General features: G+C 41.2%; 1 protein-coding gene across 1 annotated transcript in view; it reads left to right on the forward strand.

Annotated features, from left to right (window-relative positions):
* Positions 1-15,028: 15,028 nt before the first annotated feature.
* LOC124615891 overlaps positions 15,029-22,145 on the forward strand; it is a 67,149-nt gene continuing 60,032 nt past the window's right edge. The window contains exons 1-2 of the mRNA XM_047144064.1: positions 15,029-15,359; positions 19,760-20,534. Of these exons, the coding sequence (XP_047000020.1) occupies positions 15,281-15,359; positions 19,760-20,534 (854 nt within the window). The 5' untranslated portion in view covers positions 15,029-15,280. The remainder of the gene's footprint in view (positions 15,360-19,759; positions 20,535-22,145) is intronic.

The following is a 22,145-nucleotide window of genomic DNA, read 5'->3' on the forward strand; positions in this document are numbered from 1 at the left end:
GTCGTTCATCTTTGGTGCATGCGTATTTACTATGTGACAGTCGATAGACGTCGTAACTATTGAGCGTTCCATGCTTGGCACATGTGCAGGTTAACATTAAAAATTCGTCCCTGTTGAATCTCTCAGTGCAGTGTTACATGTTATCTGACTTGATGGGTGGGCCTCATATATTTTAAGATGATTGTCCTCATGCTGCTGCAGAGGAAATTGTCTTTGTACCAAGATTGGCCTCTGATTGTGTTGAGGTGAGTTTACTGCAGGCAGCTGCAGATATAATTACTCTCACAGCAGGTCAAAAATGGTTCAAATGGCTCTGAACACTATGGGACTTAACATCTGAAGTCATCAATCCCCTAGAACTTAGAACTACTTAAACCTAACTAACCTAAGGATATCACACACAACCATGCCCGAGGCAGGATTCGAACCTGCGATGCAGCGGTCGCGTGGTTCCAGACTGAAGCGCCTAGAACCTCTAGGCCACAACAGCCAGCTCACAGCAGGTCAGGTCAACATGTTGTGGGCCTGTGGTGTGGTTGGTGGTCCACTACCATGATAAACCGACTGCAGGACTGACCTCACCTTTCATAGAAGGCACATGCACTCTGCTGGATTCTGTAAAACCGGTATTCTAGCGTCTTTGCGCAGCAGATGAGATGAATACTGCCTTGGGAGGTGCAGAGCGGTTTTCAGAGCTCGGTTCTGCACCATTTGTAGAGCCATGATGTGTCTGTCAGCGGCCTTTTCCGACATCATGGCTGTGTGCCCCAACACTGGTCTTATTATATTTTCACTACACCTGGACCGCCCCTTCACCTTCAACAGTGCAAGATGACAACCTAGAAAATGAAAATAGTTAAACAGGAATTCTCGTCCAAGCTTTCATAAGGAATCTGCTACCTATCGAGCAGTAGTTGGGCATCTCCACTACACGTGGTCCCAAAGAAGAATAATGGATGGCGTCCATCTGGCGACAGCTCATTGTCACAATCGATATCCAGCGACATACATCGAAGACTGCACGTTCAATGTTCTGCAGTAAGCACATTTTTTCTATGTAGCACTTAGCTTGTACACTCTACCAGATATCTTTGGCGACGCTGCACACTATTTGAACTATTTGAATTTACTCAAATGCCTTTTAGACTTTGTAATACTGTCCAAACATTTCAAAGTTTCATGGATGATGTCACACGTGACACAGACTATCGTTGTTTGTATATCGACGACATCCTCTGCATGTCAAACTCAGAGGCAGAAAACCTGTCACACTTACGACAGATCTTCACTAATCTACATGCACATGGCATGTTCATCAACCTGCCAAGGTGCATCTTTGGAGCAGCTGAAGCACAGTTCCTAGGCTATATTATCAACATGCAAGGCATACAGCCACCAAAAGGGAACGTGGAAGCAATACTTAATTATCTGCAGCCTAAGACAGTTAAAGGGTTACAGCGATTTCTTGGCGTAACCATTTTTAACCCTCAGTTTGTTCACAGCGGTGCCCTCCTAGTTGCGCCACTGAATACATTCTTGTATGAGTCCAAGAAGCTAATGGAGAAATTCCAGTCGAATAGTTAGGCCAAGTTGGCAAAAACAAGCTGAAGACTGCCATCATAGAAGTTCTATTGTTAGTGCACCCAGTTCCGCAGGGACCTCTCACCCTGACCATCGACACATCTACCACTGCAAGTGCCACACTGCAATAACAAATAGATGAGCCTTTAGCCTTCTTTAGGAAATAATTATCGCCATCTAAACAGAATTGATCCATCTATAATCTCGAACTTTATGCTGCCTATGCTGCTATTAAGAAATTTCGTCACGTGCGTTGGAGGGGAAGCAGATCACAGATCACAAACCACTAACACCTGCTTTCCGCCAGAGTCATGAAAAAGGGGCACCACATCAGCTGCGACATCTCAACTATTTCGGACATTTCACTACTTATACTGTTCACACTGAAGGAGAACTGATTGTGCCATGTGACGCTCTTTCTCAGATCGAAGTGATCAATGATCCAGTTGATTTTGAAGCTCTCACTGCAGACCAACAATCAGATAGCGAGCTATGAGATTTGCTGGTACAATAAACAGGTTTACAGCTCCGCCGTATTACAGTGCCACTGTCAACTGCTGTGCTGTATTATGATGTCACCAATAAAAAAACAGCGACCATTTGCGACAACTGACTTTCGCCAGCGGTCAATCGGCTCTTTGTGTAATATGTCGCAACCTAGAGTACGAGCCACTACCAACATGCTAAATCAAGCTTTTGTGTGGCCACACATGGACAAAGATTACAAACAGTATGTTCGATTAGTGACCTGTCAATGGAATAAAGTTAGCCGGTACGTCAGATCACTTCTTGGGACGCTTCTTCCCACAAATAACAGACTTAATTACGTCCATCTAGGCCTCATAGGACCTCTCCTACCAACGGAAGGATACACCTACTGCCTTACAGCCATCGATCGTTTTACAAGCTGGCCTGAGGTGTTCCCGATCACCGACATTACCACCGAACCTGTCGCGATTGTGTTCTTCTGTGAATCGATCGCCCATTTCGGTGTGCCTCTACGAATTAAAACAGACCAGGGAAGGCAATTTGAGTCGTATCTGTTCAAAACACTTGCGTTCCTACTGGCAATGAATCAGATTAGAACAACAGCTTACTACACAGTAGCGAATGGCTTACTTGAACGCACGCACCACTTCGATATCATGATTCACAGTAGTGGACAGAGATGTTGCTCATCGTTCTCCTGGGTCTCTACGCACTGCTGAAAGAAAACTTAAAAGCGATGACTGCAGAACTTGTTTATGGCGGGCAGACAGGACGGTGTTCTTTGCAAACATGGCAAATGACTGCATTGACCCATCAGATTCCATACAAGAGCTGCATCACAAATCCGACAACTAGTGCTGTTCCTCCAAGGGATCAGCAGATCCGTAGCCCTATTATTTTTTTGGAGCTATGGGAGTGAAATCATGTCTTTGTACAGCATAAGACAGTTCTCAAGCCATTGCAGCCACCCTGCAATGGAGCTTACCTTGTGATCAATAGGAAGGACAAGATATTCAAAGTTGATGTGATGGGTATGCCAACCACTATCACCATCGACAGGCTCAAACCAGCCATGCACACTACATTGGTACTGACACACAAATGCTCCAGTTTCTCCACTGCACATCATGGATCAGCTGCAATGGTCGCCAGAGGCTACCTCTAATGTACTGTCAGGAGTCTGTGCATGACCTGTTGTTACCCAGTCCAGACAACACATCTGATTCAACAGAAAATATCGTTAATACTAAGGATGGAGTAAAGTAAAGGATGGAGTGAAGTAAAATGCTATGTATTGTGTAATGCTACACCCAAGTGATTGATATTTTTAAAGATTATCTTTGGCACAATGGCTGACATGTTTTTTCTTTGTTTTATATACGTTTTATTCTGTTTCTGAATGTATTATTTAATGGAGGTATATGATTTAAGATTCGGATTATATGTTGCAGTAAAGTAAATTCAACTAGCCTCGCAACAAGTACATAAGCTACTGTGTTAACTGCTTCAGTCCAGAAATGTTACAGCTTAGGGCATTCCTGAAATCACTTAATGGGCATCTTCAACCAAGGTGTGCATTTCCCTTTCAGCTCTTACATTTTTCACTGGGTTGTACACAGTATTTCTTTGATGAGTTATGCCATTTTCACTCAAAAATGTACCTAAATCAGTATTCATAAACTTCAGTGTATTGTCACTTCTTAGAACTTTAATTTTCAGACCAGTTTCTCTGTGAGCTTTTGCAACAAATTTCCTGATCAAATCTTTAAATTCATTTTTCTGTTTCATAAAGAATATATTGCAATAAATTGAGTAGTCATGTTTCAAAAGCAAAAAGTATCTCACTCTCCCAATCGAACGTATCTCCATAGGTTCACAGGTCAGTGTCGTCGTAACTGCCGTCTGCTTCACGTCTGCTGTGCAGCGAGCTACCTTAATTTAAGTATTAACTGTATTTTTCTTACTTGTCACTTCTTCTTCCGTGTGCTTTTGCTTTTAGGAACCTTTAATTGCCGAGTGGTAGTAATAGTGTTCCATAGATTTCGTGTTTGGTTTGAATACAGTCAGAGAGAGTCCCTTTAGTCAACCATAGTGCCAGTAGTACTAGTGTTTGTTTTCAATACAGTCCAGAGAGAGGTAGTGCTATTTTAATTGTTTTCTACAAGAAATGGCTAGCAATCACAGTTTAGTCAACACCTTTAGTGAATTAGCAGTCTAGTTAAAAGTTGATTAACTCTCTATAGTAAATTGATTCCTTAGGATGGATAGAATGTGTGACTGCTGTGTACGGACGCAGGAGGAGCTGGCCACTGTTCGCGAACAGCTGCGCATGTTGATGGCCACGGTCAGCCGTCTTCAGGCTGCTGCCTCTGAATGTAGCGGCAGTGGGGAGTCTGGTGCGTTGCATGGTACACCCCAGGTGTTACATGCTTCACCCACTGTCCCTGCTGTCGAGACCTCTTCGCGGGTACCGGGCGCGGCTGGGCCACCCTCTCCCCAAGGGGAGTGGCGGGTTCAGCGGCGTTCGCGGCGCACGAGGCGAAGGGTAAATGTGGAGGCTGGCCGTGTGGCATCGCCCACTCTGCCTGTGAGTGGACATGTGGCTGCGCCTTCAGCAAGGTCCGAGCAGGCACACGGGGGGAGGGGTTTACTAGTTATTGGGAGCTCCAATGTTAGGCAGGTGATGGAGCCCCTTAGGGAAATAGCGGAAAGGTCGGGGAAGAACGCCAGTGTTCACTCTGTCTGCTTGCCGAGGGGTCTCATCCGAGATGTGGAGGAGGCCCTGCCGGCGGCGATAGAGAACACTGTGTGCACCCGACTGCAAATTGTTGCTCATGTCGGCACCAATGACTCCTGCCGTCTGGGTTCAGAGGTCATCCTCAGTTCGTACAGGCGGTTTGCGGAATTGGTGAAGGCGGAAAGCCTCGCTCGCAGGGTGGAATCAGAGCTAACTGTTTGTAGTATCATTTCCAGAACCGATCGCGGTCCTCTGGTTTGGAGCGGAGTGGAAGGCTTAAACCAGAGGCTCAGACGATTCTGCGGAGATCTGGGGTGCAAATTTCTCCACCTCTGCTATTGAGTGGAGAAATGTAGGAATAGGTCAGGTGTGCGCTACACGCCGGAAGCGGCTACAAGGGTAGCGGATTACGTGTGGAGTGCACATGGGGGTTTTTTAGGTTAGAGAATTCCCTCCCTAGGCCCAACATGACGCCTCCTGAGACGCGGCAAGGTAGGAGTAGGCAAAATGCAACAGGGAATAACAATATTAATGAGCTAATAGTAAACTGCAGGAGTGTCTATAGAAAGGTCCCAGAACTGCTCTCATTAATAAACGGTCACAACGCCCAAATAGTACTAGGGACAGACAGTTGGCTGAAACCAGACGTAAACAGTAATGAAATCCTAAACTCAGATTGGAATGTATACCGCAGAGACAGGCTGGACAGTGAAAGGGGAGGCGTGTTTATAGCGATAAGAGGTGCAATAGTATCGAAGGAAATTGACGGAGATCCGAAATGTGAAATGATTTGGCTGAAGGTCACGGTTAAAGCAGGCTCAGACATGGTGATTGGATGTCTCTATAGGCCCCCTGGCTCAGCAGCTGTTGTGGCTGAGCACCTGAAGGATAATTTGGAAAATATTTCGAGTAGATTTCCCCACCATGTTATAGTTCTGGGTGGAGATTTTAATTTGCCAGATATAGACTGGGAGGCTCAAACGTTCATAACGGGTGGCAGGGACAAAGAATCTAGTGAAATTTTTTTAAGTGCTTTATCTGAAAACTACCTTGAGCAGTTAAACAGAGAACCGACTCGTGGCGATAACATATTAGACCTTCTGGTGACAAACAGACCCGAACTATTTGAAACAGTTAACGCAGAACAGGGAATCAGCGATCATAAAGAGGTTATGGCATCGATGATTTCAGCCGTAAATAGAAATATTAAAAAGGTAGGAAGATTTTTCTGTTTAGCAAAAGTGACAAAAAGCAGATTACAGAGTACCTGATGGCTCAACACAAAAGTTTTGTCTCAAGTACAGATAGTGTTGAGGATCAGTGGACAAAGTTCAAAACCATCGTACAATATGCGTTAGATGAGTATGTGCCAAGCAAGATCGTAAGAGATGGAAAAGAGCCACCGTGGTATAACAACCGAGTTAGAAAACTGCTGCAGAAGCAAAGGGAACTTCACAGCAAACATTAACATAGCCAAACCCTTGCAGACAAACAAAAATTACGCGAAGCGAAATGTAGTGTGAGGAGGGCTATGCAAGAGGCGTTCAATGAATTCAAAAGTAAAGTTCTATGTACTGACTTGGCAGAAAATCCTAAGAAATTTTGGTCTTATGTCAAAGCGGTAGGTGGATCAAAACAAAATGTCCAGACACTCTGTGACCAAAATGGTACTGGAACAGAGGATGACAGACTAAAGGCCGAAATACTAAATGTGTTTTTCCAAAGCTGTTTCACAGAGGAAGACTGCACTGTAGTTCCTTCTCTAGATTGTCGCACAGATGACAAAATGGTAGATATCGAAATAGACGACAGAGGGATAGAGAAACAACTAAAATCGCTCAAAAGAGGAAAGGCCGCTGGACCTGATGGGATACCAGTTCGATGTTACACAGAGTATGCGAAGGAACTTGCCCCTCTTCTTGCAGCGGTGTACCGTAGGTCTCTAGAAGAGCGTAGCGTTCCAAAGGATTGGAAAAGGGCACAGGTCATCCCCGTTTTCAAGAAGTGATGTCGAACAGATGTGCAGAACTATAGACCTATATCTCTAACGCCGATCAGTTGTAGAATTTTGGAACACGTATTATCTCCGAGTATAATGAATTTTCCGGAGACTAGAAATCTACTCTGTAGGAATCGGCATGGGTTTCGAAAAAGACGGTCGTGTGAAACCCTGCTCGCGCTATTCGTCCACGAGACTCAGAGTGTAGATGCCGTGTTTCTTGACTTCCACAAGGCGTTCGATACAGTTCCCCACAGTCGTTTAACGAACAAAGTAAGAGCATTTGGACTATCAGACCAATTGTGTGATTGGATTGAAGAGTTCCTAGATAACAGAACGCAGCATGTCATTCTCAATGGAGAGAAGTCTTCCGAAGTAAGAGTGATTTCAGGTGTGCCGCAGGGTAGTGTCATAGGACCGTTGCTATTCACAATATACATAAATGACCTTTTGAATGACATCGGAAGTTCACTGAGGCTTTTTGCAGATGATGCTGTGGTGTATCGAGAGGTTATAACAATGGAAAATTGTACTGAAATGCAGGAGGATCTGCAGCGAATTGACACATGGTGCAGGGAATGGCAATTGAATCTCAATGTAGACAAGTGTAATGTGCTGCGAATACATAGAAAGATAGATCCCTTATCATTTAGCTACAAAATAGCAGGTCAACAACTGGAAGCAGTTAATTCCATAAATTATCTGGGAGTACGCACTAAGAGTGATTTAAAATGGAATGATCATATAAAGTTGATCGTCAGTAAACCAGATGCCAGACTGAGATTCATTGGAAGAATCCTAAGGAAATGCAATCCGAAAACAAAGGAAGTAGGTTACAGTACGCTTGTTCGCCCACTGCTTGAATACTGCTCAGCAGTGTGGGATCCGTACCAGATAGGGTTGATAAAAGACATAGAGAAGATCCAACGGAGAGCAGCTCGCTTCGTTACAGGATCATTTAGTAATCGTGAAAGCGTTACGGAGATGATAGATAAACTCCAGTGGAAGACTCTGCAGGAGAGCCGCACAGTAGCTCGGTACGGGCTTTTGTTAAAGTTTCGAGATCATACCTTCACCGAAGAGTCAAGTAGTATATTGCTCCCTCCTACGTATATCTCACGAAGAGACCATGAGGATAAAATCAGAGAGATTAGAGCCCACACAGAAGCATACTGACAATCCTTCTTTCCACGAACGATACGAGACTGGAATAGAAGGGAGAACCGATAGAGGTACTCAGGGTACCCTCCGGCACACACTGTCAGGTGGCTTGCGGAGTATGGATGTAGATGTAGATGTAGATGTCTGCATGAACCTTTTCAAGTGTGACAGTAGCTCTAACAAACTGACGGGGAAAGGCAAACGGTGTTGTTCACCCACCAAACACTCTTTACAAGTGACGAAAGTCATCAATAAAGTCCATTCATTTATGTGACAGGAACACTCTCACATACATAATGCTCTGATGAACAATTTTTTATGCCAGACGCTCAAGTTTTCAACTCGTTTAGACAAACTGACCAGGCCACTATCAGTACTGACCAATGAAAGCTCACTAGTGACATTAACATCAACCATAGAATGTATGTTATCTGCACACATCAAAGTAACCATTGCCTGTTCCAATTGTGTTCCATTTATAGCACACAACATATGATACATTTTATTGGAACGTTTGGATAATGCGCAACCTTCACTTTTACTGTTCAAAAATTCACATAGTTCCTTATTTGTCACTAAACACACAACTTTGTCCAACAAACAGATTGAAAACAGATTGAACTTCAGTGCAGGCACGAAAAGTAATATACTATGTAGTTTTGATAAATTTAACCCTATTCAATGCATACAGTTCCACAGTAGCGTACCCAATCATATCAAGAAGTTTACCATCACCCTCAGTTTCTTAAGCAATTCTCTTGTACTGCACATATGCTCGCTAGCACCTGTATGAATGAATCAATAATTTTCTGGGTCGACTCGTTGACTTATACACATAAGGCCATTTGCATCCTGAGGCTTTTTGCTTTCCTTGGATTTCAACAATCTGACTTCAAATTACCTGCTTTCTTACAATTATTGCTTTATTTTTAAAATCCTTTCCAAAATGGCCCCCCTACCACAGGCATAAGAGGCAATTTTTTGCTGCCTGCTCACACTGGCCAAAGCTGCCTCCATCTGATCAGACTCATTTGCTTGTCTTCCTCAATGAGCAAACTTGAAGTTAACTCATTAAGTTTTCTTCTCAAAGAGAACAGACTCCCATGCAGAATTGAAATGTTCATCTCTCTCTGCCAATGGCATCAACACTTTGATTATTTTCATTTTCTCTTAAAATGGTTCACCTGCTTGCTTCAATTTAGTATTGATGTTTCCATTTTCAACATAACTTTAACCACTGAGTGATCACCAAACTGGAGCGAGAAAAACTTTTGCTGAAGTTGGTGAATGCTTACTATGGACTCTTTCTCATATGTCGTCTTCACCTACATGCCAGTTAACGTTATACACGAAAGTAAGTAAGTGAGTGGTGCTACCTCCACCCATGTCACAGTAAGTTCTTGTGCTTTTGAGCCCTTTTCCAGCCACGATTTTTTCTCAACTTCTTTCTCTTTCAGTGGCTTAATAGGTATGCCACTGACAATATCTAAAAGGTCTTTTCTTCTGAAGATCCACACTGCCCAGTTGTCCTCTCCAGCCAACTTCAATCACTGATGCTTAGACTGCTCCATCGCACAACACCAACACTAGCCAGTAATGTCAAATTTGCTGTTGCTCGTGATACCACCAAAAACTGTGTCATCATACTGAAAAACCGACTCATGCACTTGACCCACAAACAATTATCAGGCGCAGGAAATGAATCTCGATAATAAGTCTGTTTGGGCAGAATTTATTTAAATATGTAATAGGACAGTCTAACATGACAGTCGTTTTTGTTATCTCTAGCGATAGCAGCGCCCCAAGCGGCCAGCAAGCAACACTTCTGAATACGGTATCCTTTGAGTGCGAATACTAATGTTTACTTTGATCTGAGACATAGTTTTTACAATGCCATAAAAATCGACAATAACTAAAAAGTTACACCATATTTTTTATTAATTAGTTTCGTAGCACCCTGGGAGATAGAAAATGGTTAATTTAAAGACAGTTAATTTACTATTCTCATCTATCATACAAATATTTATTGCATAATGCCATTTTCCTTCAACAACAAAAAATTACTAATATATACCACAAGACCTGACATCTTACAGAAAGACGTCATATATCTATCCAATAAAGCAGGGTTTTGTTCGCTGTACCTTCGGCCAAACCAGTGAAAGTGGAACGTAGGAAACCGATATGGAATGTAATATCTACACTATTTGACGTATCAAATGAACTACTACACATGTAGCTTAAGGGAAAATCTTACTGGCGTGATACTAAATCGTCAAAAGCAATGAAACTGTTTCTCAACAAAAGAGAAACAAATTCAAGACTTATTGCTAAATCAGAGTTACAAACGGCAAGAATCTTCGACATATTCTCTTTTGGAGCAAGCGTTACTACGTTTACATAAATACTCTAGTATTAGAAATTCGCATGAAGCGTAAGAAAGGCCAAACCACTGGACTCCATGAAAAAAATTTTAAGTGTCAAGGAAAGTGTCTATGGTAGTAACAACAAACAATAAACAATACATGCTTCTGATGCATGAAATGTGTTTATATTTTCTTCCTTTCAGAAGAGTAAGCTGCAAATACAGATGTATTCGAAAGTATTTCTTCATGAATGACTTGTAGCTTATATCACTGAAGCGGTGTGGTTTGGCTGTTTCTATATGTATTTCACGATACTTCGTGTTTCTTGGTAATTAAGTAATGTATAGAACGCAACAATATAATAACTATTCCGTTAATTAAGTAGAAAATAATTAGAAACAAACTTTATCCATACGGTGCTTGTGAGTGTCCACTTCCTCGTTGCTTGGAGCGTCAGTGTCGCTCCAATTGTCAAACGGTAACAACTTTCGCGCCAGTGAATGTCGTGACTGTATTCTTTAGACTGTAGTAATAGCATACGCTCTATGGGGGCGACAATAAAGCATAAAGAGGATAAACAAAAAACTAAAGCGTCTGAAGAATGGATGTTAATACAAACCAAAGAAAAACAGTGTTGCAGCCTTAAAACAGCGTTAATATTTTATTACTAACAGTCTGCTGGGCAGGAATGGCGCAGTGAGGAATCATTTCGCCACTCATATTCTCCCTATATAACACTGACATTCCACCTGTCAACAGACCAACAGAAAACCGGACAATATGGCATAGCGGTGCTCTGTAATCTCTACCATAACAACGCAAAGACAAACGAACGACTACCTAAAAGGGCCCCACATTGATGAAGACATGGTGAACTAAGCCCAACCCTATGAAGACTCAGATAGTCCTATTCAAAGACCGAAATTTAAGTAAAATAAAAATAACAAATAATCGACATAAGATCTAATGCTTGGTACATCCCAATCACTCTGAACGACTCAGCAAAGTATTCAGGAGTACGTCTCGACAAATACTTCAACTCAAAGGTGCACTTTCTCCACATTCTAGAAAAAAAAACCACAAAGAAAATCCCTAAGCAGACTGATTCAAGTACGATTCATCGTTGCTCAGACGCCACAGCCATTCACACCTATAAGACGTTCATCTGACCAATCACGGAATGTGCCTCTGCACTACTAGCTGGACTACCCTTCCCAATGGTAACCAAACTGTTCTCAGCTGAACGACGACTTATCCGAAGTGTTCTCAAACTTGACTTTAGAACAATCTCAGACATTGTCTACGAATCAGCAGGGATCGCCCCACTTCAAACATGCCTCGTAAAACAGAGAACAGGCTATGACCAGCAGATTCTCGCCAACAGAGAAAACATGAAAAACATATTAACATTTTGTCCCACAATAAACAACAAACCCAGTTTTAAATACATCTAACCCTCCCCCACCACATCATTATATAAAACACACTCGACATATACCCCGACCTCAGGACACAAGAAACTGAAACACCAGTAGGAAATATTACCACCACAGGCTGTGTACTAGAGGGACCAGAATAAGAGCCAGGTTCAAATGAGAATAAAGAAGTAGACGCTGAAAACTAACAACTGCGACAACATTGATCACACAACAATGCAGCTCAGTCCCACAGTCTCACAATAACAAACTACCCACTGACATCATCAATGTCCCCTTACAGTCGCCCTCTGACCATCACAAAGACAGAAACATTTGTAATAGTCAACTACAATTCCATAAGATAAAAGTGTTTAACCATGTGCAATGAAACGTTGCACAGATCCAAAACAATGCCAGTACCAGTAGTTAAATTACCAAAAACAGCAAACTAATGAATTACCTTGTTTTGTGTACCAAGAATTACTATGTTAATAGCTATTAAGGCATAAAAATACTGAAAAATCAAAACAACCAGTTTTTGCTAGTAAATTAATTGTCAACCTCGTTTTAGTTACAAAGGAAACTCCCCATCGCATACGCCTCTGCTTTAGTGGTAAAATGGTCCAGTGGGTAGCCCGTCAAATAGTGAACACAAATCAGGTGTGAAAACTAGACGGGTTGTACTGAACTGTGAAAAAAGGAGCAAAATAGAAACAATGAACGATCTAAGCTTAAGATGTGCAACATTGAGCGAATTGCAAGGACTACAGCGTCGTTGTTGAGTAGTCACGGTGTCGGACTCGGACTGCCAAGTGCAATATCCGTGTGCAAACCTATCTCATGTTCCTTTTTTTCTCAGAAATTCATGAACTCTCCATCCATTTATTAACATATCTGTTCTCCTTCTGTAGTCTTTGCAATTGTCATAATATACATCAGTTACAGAAAATAAGTCATGTCGTAAGAATCTATTACTGAAGCAAGTAAATGTGATGAAGAGTGACAACAGGCGGGATGCCGTATAGACCTCTCACAAAAAAGAAAAACGAGTGTGAACTGTGTTACAATAAAGGAATTCAAGAATCAAAACTTCCAAAATGGAACACAAGAGTCATAACATGTAGTACTTGCGCAGAACAAGTAGGAAGTACGTTGTCTGGAGGTCCCTTCGTTACACCTCACTGTTGCACACGGACGTCACACCACAACACAGACAAAAATTTGAATTCAGCGAACAGAAACGTCAGAGATAGGATGGGGAGTTCATAACTCGGTGAAAAAAAATTAAGCACAAGGGAGGTTTTAATGTGGATCCCCCCTTGCACAATCCAACACCATAACCACAAAACCACGATGCCCTCGCTAATCACTTTCATCCAATGTCGCACATCTTGACTGTTCACTGTTCCTATTTCGCTTCCCTTTTTGTAGTTCAGTACACCTTCTTCCTGCTTTAATGATTGATCTGTGTTCAGTTTTTGTCAGGCTATCCACAGGGCCATCTCACCACTAAATGTGAGAGATGTGCGATTGGGAGTTTTCCTTGTTAGTAGTAATTAAGATGAGAAAAATAACGGTGTAAATTAGAAAATACACTAGGCACCACCATTAAATAATTTGTAAATTTTAAACTTAGCTCAAGTTCTAATTGTAAGAATAGATGTAAGTAGCACTTTAAAAAAATATTGACAAAAGAGATTAAAGAGAAAAATAAAAATGCAAAACGCAAAACGATGGTCCACTAGAGCATAAACTCTCAATTGCCCGCCCAGCTTCTTCAGAATGGAAAAAAAGGTTCATCCTAGACCGACGGATTCTGGGCAAGCAGTAGATTGAAGCTACGTTGTGTGGACACAGAAGATCTGCAGCGACTTGTTTCATGCACAGATACACTGATGTCTAAAATTAAAGCACCAAACCATTATTTCTCCGTCCTGTGTCTAATTCACGATGTAATCATACAAACTGTCAACCAGATGTACGTACCATCTTGTTTTAAATGGAAGATGGCATTCCGGTCAGCAGACAATCGTGCCAATAATGACATCAGGTCACCTACGAAATGAGGTAGTGTCTGCCGGGTAGTCCCACATCCACAATCGCTTTGTACACAGTCATAATGGTGCAATATGGCACAGGGAAGATGCGTACCATACTCTCTGCAGTGGTGGTGGGGGTGGGAGGGGGGGGGCTATAGAAAGAATGGAAGCAGGACAGTCGCAAACTGATGTGGCTCGATGGCTTAGTGTGAAGCGTTCTGTTGTTTCGGCGGATGAGACGACAATTTATAAAGACCGAATCTGTATCCTGAAGATTAGGGCAGGTGTGACTTCAGAAGAGAGGACCATAATTTGGCTGTAAGGACACGACAGTACCACTTTAGTACCGCAGGGCAATTGGCATGTGAGCTCGCAACATGCACTGAACATGTTGTACGGAGGCAAATTGTTTGTAGAAGGCGACAGCAGAGTGGCCTTTATTGTTGGAGACCTGTTGAATGACTATCTCTCACGCACCTTCACAGAAGGGAACGCCTAGAGTGGAGTCATCAACATGCCACCTTGGACCAATGTTGCTCATCTGTATGAGACCCAATTTAGTCTGGAGAGTGATTCTCGATGGATTCACATTTGTACCCAAATATTGTGGAAAGAGACTGATGTCGAGATGTATCCCTAATGGTGTGGGCAAGGATTATGTTTAGCTATCGAACCCCTATTCATGAAATTGTAAGGGTGAATCGGCAAGGTTTAACTGGTGTAAGGTATCGTGACGAGTTCTTGGGACCTCATTTGCGGTTGTTGCGAGGTACTGTGCGCCCAGATTTCGTAATGATGGACGAATACTAGATCACATGGAGCACACGTGGTTGATGTTTTCTTGGAAACGGAAGATGGAGTGGCCTGCTCGCTCTCCCAGTTTGAATCCCGTAGATCATGTCTGGGATACACTTGCATCACGTCAGCATCAATCAACCACTCTCCAAGACTGCGAGCAGCTCCGCAAGAAGAATGGGCGTCATTGGCCCCAACATGAGACTGATGACACCATTCACAGTATACCCATTCGTGCCAGGCCTGTATTGCTGCCAGAGGGGGTCGCATCCCATACTGAGCACATTAACCGGTTGTCGGAATGCGTATGTAAATCCCTTAAGATGGAAAAAACGAAGAACATTTTTGTCTACCCCTATGCAGGTTGCAGTAGTAACCTTCTGAATTCTTTGCACTGTTTCTACTTTACTATCACCTGTTTATACCGTTTTGTGGCGAGATATAAGCAACCTTGCAAAATATGCGTTTGTTGATTTAATTTTGGACACCATTGTATTTGCGCAGACGAGTCTTTTCATATGGATCCGCTCGTATACAGTTTCGTATGTGGAGAGTGTCAGCATTGCTATGTCTTGTAGTTTACAGAAAGTGCTGTGCTTTTGAAAGGGGCGACCTTGGAAAAGTTGCTGTCATTTGCGAAGGAGTGTGGTCTGGAAGGGAAAGTTAAGATCACATGACAACACATTTAGGGAAGAATGATTTCTTCAAAATATCTGTTTTACGGTTATACAACAACGTCAGCACGGCTACATTCAATTGTTAGGAGTAATTCAGGTAAGTAGGAGATAAACAGTGTGGCGTTACAGCAGAAACGTATCTTAGGTTTCAACCAAATATACCCTTAGAATGGTGTCTCTACCCGTATCGCTGAAAGCAGTACAATAAAACCAAATAAAGTATAAGATTAATTGTATATACTTGGTTGCATGAGCTCAGTTGCCCTTCCGACATAGTGCAATATCTTCGTTTTACTGCTATTGTGATGGTCGCATCTGTCTCAACATCACTAAACCCGCACTGCTTGTAGTTCGGAGATTGTAACCTAAAGCATAATTTCTCTGTAATTCCTTTGACGTACCTACAGTTTTCTGCATTTTTAACTAGGAAATTTGCTTTACATGTGGGCTGTAACGCTTGCGAATCTCTCATTTTTTCTTAGCAAGTTTTCAACATGCCTATTATTTTCGTACTAGTGCCCCCACAGTAGAAAGCTAAACAGTGAAACAGTTCGGTGAGCATTACTTTGGAAGAAGAATTTGTTACTTATGAATGCCCAGATACGTCACTTCAACAACTGAAGCAAACGGTTGTGCACTAAACATGAAAAGGCAGAAATATGTCAAGTGCCAAAGTTCTGTTTGTTGTCATACAGTTGTATTGTATGTCTTAAATGTAAACAGCTTAAACAAGGCAGAATGAGATTTTCACGCTGCAGCAGAGTGTGCGCTAATATGAAACTTCCTGGCAGATTTCAGGAGTGCTAGTTCTGCAAGGTTCGCAGGAGAGCTTCTGTAAAGTTTGGAAGGTAGGAGACGAGGTACTGGCAGAAGTAAAGCTGTGAGGACGGGGCGTGAGTCGTGCTTGGGTAGCTCAGCCGGTAGAGCACTTGCCTGCCAAAGGCAAAGGTCCCGAGTTTGAGTCTCGGTCCAGCACACAGTTTTAATCTGCCAGGAAATTTCAGCTTAAACAAGCTCTTTGTGGTAAATGTAATCTGCAAAGAAACAGAAAACATCCAAATTCCACGTAACACCTTCAGTTTATTATTTTCCTGTGTGGTTTTTTTTCCCCTAGAAATACTTAACCCCAAGCTATGCATAGCACAATACTAACACCTCTTCCTCTTTCTGTGTTCAACACCTCACTCGTTATGGAAAACAAAGTGTGTATAGTGTGTGCAGTGACTGATAGTGAGATATGAGTGAACAGTGTAGCATTACGTTATTTAATAAGTTATTTGCAAAAAATGTATTGTATACTAGGAGTAAATCTAATGATTGTCTCTATCTAGAAATCTGGAAATATATGTGTATACAAATTAGCTTGCTTTAAATTGCTATAAAATCGTAAATGCTCTGACATCTCCTATATCCTTGTAAAAAGAAATCTACGGATGAATAAAGCTGCTACTGCTGCTACTACTACTACTACTACAACTACAACTACATAAACAGATAATTGACATGTCTAGAATGCTGACTACTAAAATAAAGTAATATTTTCAAACCTCAAGGAGCTTAGTTTGTCAGAAAATACATGAATAATATAAGATTTAGAAATTACATAGAACAATACATTTACAGCACATTCAGATTGTGAACAGGAAGTGTGCTCCAGACAGTTAGGTTTTAAATTGGTGTTCCACATGACCACATTAGAAACAGAAGAGTGTAGTGTACTGATTGATTTTTTTCTGGGAGTATACACTTTTAAAACAGGATTAAAAATTAAACTAGTCCTCCCATTATAATTTTTATTGCTCGTATATGTTGCATGTATATAAAATGCCCTGAAATAACTTTTTGGTGTTCTGTCATTGCAATATAATATTTCAAAATTTACTTTATTATGTTAGTTAGTAATAAGAAAAATGTTGAATATCAAGTGAATTTTGAAAATGAAGAAGGTAGGCATCAGGCTGTGTTGCAGTTCAATTTGTCAAAACATTTACTTCATATTCACATTTATTGGCTATGGTGACACCAACAGATAGGCCCATGGTGACATGCAGTGCCAACTGAATGCTGTCATGTGTCCCCTGTTGGGTCATTAAAGGGTGATATGGATAGCATTCCAGTCAAGATTAGATTTTTTGAAACTAGGGCTACTGCCTCTCCTCAAAGTAACTCTTGAACTGCCCTCGGAGTCTTAGTGCTCTCTTTTCCAGTGTTGCCACCAAGGAAAATCTTTGGGTAGTACAGAGAAATAAGACTTAAGATGGCACTGGGCTCATGTCAAAGGCAAGTGTGGTCCAATCCTCACCCAGTCACCCATATTTCGATTTTACCTTGTTTCCCTAATTAAGACAAACATTGGTTAGGAGGTGGACAGATTCCTTCCTTTGTCCATTCTGAACAATTACGTTACTGTTAATGGAACTTACAATCCCAATGTGACCTGTTGGGCCTATTGGCTTGTCTGTGTAGTATAATGCCAGTTACTTTACCACGCCGTAATCAAAGATTTGGCAGTTGCATTGTTACTGTTGTGTCGAACTGTTGGAGGGTTTCTGAAAGTTACTGTTTTTGGGCCAGTTCTGCAGTAATATCACAAACATTTTTGAAGTACTGTTTGCCTTATATAGTTTTGCCAAGATAGTGGATGAATACTGGTGTCAGGCGGTTTCCTTCACAATTAAAAGGATCACCATTTGTTACTGTTACCGTGTACAAAAAGGTGATGGCTACAGCCATACTAGTTTAAATTATAAACCTGGCAGCAGCATTCCATGAAATGAAAGATATCCATTTGGTACTAAACCATGACCTGCTGCGTGCTGTAGTCCATGACACATCAGGTACTTCAAGCAAATAGCCATGGATGAGGCTGGCCTCCCAGATCGACTGGTGTCTTGTGTCGAATCACGAGGAGCTTGGAACTTGGCACACCGTTCCAAAACAGGTTTTACAACAGTCATGCTGTCCCATAGACAGTCTTAATCACATAATGGATTTCTTATTTTTGTTTGTGTTTTGGCAATCAAGAAAAAAATAACAGCATATTGGTCCTTTTTGGTAATAACATTGCCATATTTCACATTTCCGCATTTACCCACACACGTTGGAAAGATACAAATGCCACCCTTGCCTATATGTTGGTGCTTATACACCTGCATCAGATTCATGCTACATTGTATGTACACTGCAACAATGCCCTAAAACATATTTATTTATTTTTTATTTTTTTTTATTGTGTGTAGGTAATGAACTGTGGATGAAGCCCGTCCAACAGGCATTACATGCATTGATCAAAAATGATAGTGCATTGAGAATGGCTAGTTTCTAGCTGAAATCTAGATCTTCCAATAAAATTTAAAAAGGACTACTGATAGCTGAAATCTATTATTTACAAGTCAATATAAGTCACTGCGTGCAACAGCCTTCTGAATGGAAGGTAACCTGAAGAAATTTTTTTGATCGCCCTTTATACCATTTCCACTTCAGTCTGTTTCCTGATACTACACCCCCCCCCCTCCCCGCTCGTACTATTAATTCTCAATGTGGATCTGTGCGTTGCTTTATCTGCCTCCGTAGCCGAGATTGCTAACACATGCCTGTGTGGTAGCACTCGACTTAGAGATAAGCTGGTTCGAATACTGGTGGTGGATGAAATTTCCAGTGCCAATATTTGGCCAGCAAGGGGAGTAGATGTGGTGTCATAAAGTTTCTGATTACCAGTCTTTGCACCAATGTCCTGTATTAAATTCCAAACCTCTCTGCTCAGAAGTGAGGGTATGTGACCTGTTGATATTGATCTGTCTGTCTGGATGGGGACAGGAAGCTCGGTGGCTCCCTTGGTGCTATTTGAGAGGAGTAGGCTATGTGCCAGCACGGTGTTTCACCCTCTCCCTTCTTTCATCATCCACCACCACTGTACATTAAGTCCATGTCTCGTCAGTCAGTTTGTAAATTTGTAAACCTTTCTTTTTACACACTCCGGAGCTTAGACGTGAAAAGCATACTGAGTTAAATAGTCAGCTTGAATCCATGTCATCCACATATTGCTTGTTCAACATGGGTGCACTGATGAAAATGTTCTCTCTACTATGTCTTGTGTACTTCTGTTTGACATCATTGCCTCCTCCTCCTCTCCCCCCCCCCCCCCTCCCCCAGGCTTGTGCTCAAAGTATTAAGGATGTGTGAGTAATAGGAATGATTACCAAATAGGTAACCAGCCAGTAACGTCGGACATCGTGCCCTAGTGCCACCCCATATATACCATTCTCTTTGTTGAGAAGCTGATTTCTGCAGAGGAGATTGATAGAACTGAGGAAGAATTGCAGTTCGTCAGATAAATTAATCACTGTCTCAAACATGTATCCAGTTGCTTAGTTGGAATGAAACTGTACTGTGCATTAGACTATGAATTAATGTATTTATTTTGGGGATTTTCTTTATTATTTAACTGTTGTTGTGACATTTGACTGTTATTTCTTAACATAATTTCTTTTTCTTAAGGTGGTAACTGGTTCAGTGGTAGAAACAAGCAAGCACCTGTTGTGACAACAAGAGAGGGTGCTGCACCACTACACAAGTCAACAATCACACAGTATCCGGCAGCAGCACCACTCCCGCTGCCTACTAATGTTGAAGAGTTTGAAGCTGCTGAAAAAGCTTGCTTCTCGCCAGAGAGATCAAGAGATATATCTGGACCAGTAATAACTGCAAAAGCTGTTTCCATTGACTGGCAAGAGAATGGCTGTAGGAAAACGGAAAATGCTTCTGATCCACATGTGGCAAGCTACGACTGCAGAGGTGCTGTTTCTTTGAGTTCTGTAATGCAGACGAATGTCCCACAGCCCTTCTCATCACAAGGCAAAAGCACTTACCTCAACATGCCTGGTGGACAGTGGGGCCAGAGTGATAAATATGTAGCCGAAGAGCTGAGAAATTCCCACTTTTCAAATTCGGCTGCTGAAGCCCATGAGAAATTTGAAAAAAATAAGAGATCAGGTATTTTAGCACTTAACTGTTTTGACAGATTAAATTCCAGGAATAATGCTTTGCCGGTAAATTTAAATCTAAAAAAAAGCCTAAGCACTCGGTGTCAGTATATAATTCCTCAGGTCAGCTTTGTGCCCACAAGATACTGCAGCACTAACGATGCAAACAAGCCCCTCTCTCAAAAACAAAAGCTAAAGCAAGCTGTGAAAGATTATGGTGCAACTGTGATTGTGTTCCACATTGGTATATCATTAATATCTTTAGGGGGATTCTATCTAGCTGTATCAAGGTATGTTCGCCCACTCATCGACCACTGTTGTGTAATTATCTTTAATCATACTGGTTGTAAACATACAGTAATGTTGTATTAACACAAATCTTTGCATGACTGTCTTTGCACTTGGCTGGGAATCGGAGAATATTTCCTTCTAACTGATGGCTGTAACTTTGACAACCATTAACTCAAGAAGTAAAGGTGTAATGCACACAAAATGTTAGTGCACTCATATTTGTTGATAAATGTATTATGACTCATTGGGCTTCTGAAAATCGTTTGATTTTAAAAATTGTTTCAGAATCATGTTCTGTTCTTACGTGCTCTGTTGGGCAGATGTGAAAGCACTAGCAAAGTTTGTGTGAATACGTAATAGCTTCTAACAGCACATTGTTATGAACAACAGATACTAATGTACTCTTATAAGGGTTTAAATTTCTCACAGTAATTGTTTTTATGCATAATTATCATGCCTCATATTTTATATTCCTCTTTGTAATGAGTTATTTATGACTTTTAACATCTTCCATTAACTTCCTGTCCAAGAATGTTCCACAGTGTGGATATCAATCTAAAGTTTTGATAGAGCGAGGATAGCAGAAGAGCTACATTGCTTCCTGAGTTCTTGAATTGAAACATATCAGATAAATTAAATGCTTAATTGATGAGTGAATGAATTTCAGAAATGATTATACCAAATTGGCTCAAAAATAAGCTGTGCCCTAAATTTTGAGAGGTGGGGAGGTTCTCGGTAGAGAAAAATTTGTCACATTAACCATTTACAAAAATATTCGCAAGTGGTCACTCTAAATCTCATTTTCTGTTTTATGTAGATAAAATACACAGAAATAACAGCCTGTTAATCAGTATTCATTCATGTCATTCTTAACTTTACAACTGGAATTTGTTTAGGATGTATATGCCCTGGGACAACTGGGAATTATTTCGTGTGAGAAAACCCCAGAAATTTTTTAGAATATTGGGAATTTTTCATTATTTTAGCTTTCATTTAGTTTTTGGAATGTTGACTGGTAAGTAGTGATACTTGAACAAAGAATTTTATTTTACTGTAGCCAATTACGGCAAAATAATACTGCAGCAGTAAAACATAAACAGGAGAATAACACCAAAAGAACTTTAGCCGCAAAGAAAATGTGCCATATACAACAAAACACAGTGCACACACAGGTGTCTACTGACAGAAAAATATATCGAAGGCTTTATGACAAAGACTATGTTTTACGAAGTCTTGTAAACTCCTTTCAATGAAGCTAACATAATAACTGTTTACATTTCTAATAGGGCATGTGTAATATTGCGAATGGTAGTTTGAGAAGCATTACTTCCAAAGTAAATTTCCTTTTACACAAGGTGTGTTATGTTACATACGAGAGTGCAATGAATTTCTTAAATCACAGAATGTTTGACTCTCATTCAAAACTTAACATTTTGAGAACTAGCCACTTAAAATTTTGGCACCAGAAGACCAGCCATTTATGCCATTATTTGCAATTTTACTTGCACATTCGGGGTTGGTATATCTCAAAGGGTAACACACGCTAAAAAATATGAAGGTTCAAGGTTACTTTTTCATACTTATATTAATTCTTTCACATATCACAAATT

The sequence above is a fragment of the Schistocerca americana genome, chromosome 5, assembly GCF_021461395.2.
Source record: "Schistocerca americana isolate TAMUIC-IGC-003095 chromosome 5, iqSchAmer2.1, whole genome shotgun sequence".
Classification (NCBI taxonomy): Eukaryota; Metazoa; Arthropoda; class Insecta; order Orthoptera; family Acrididae; genus Schistocerca; species Schistocerca americana.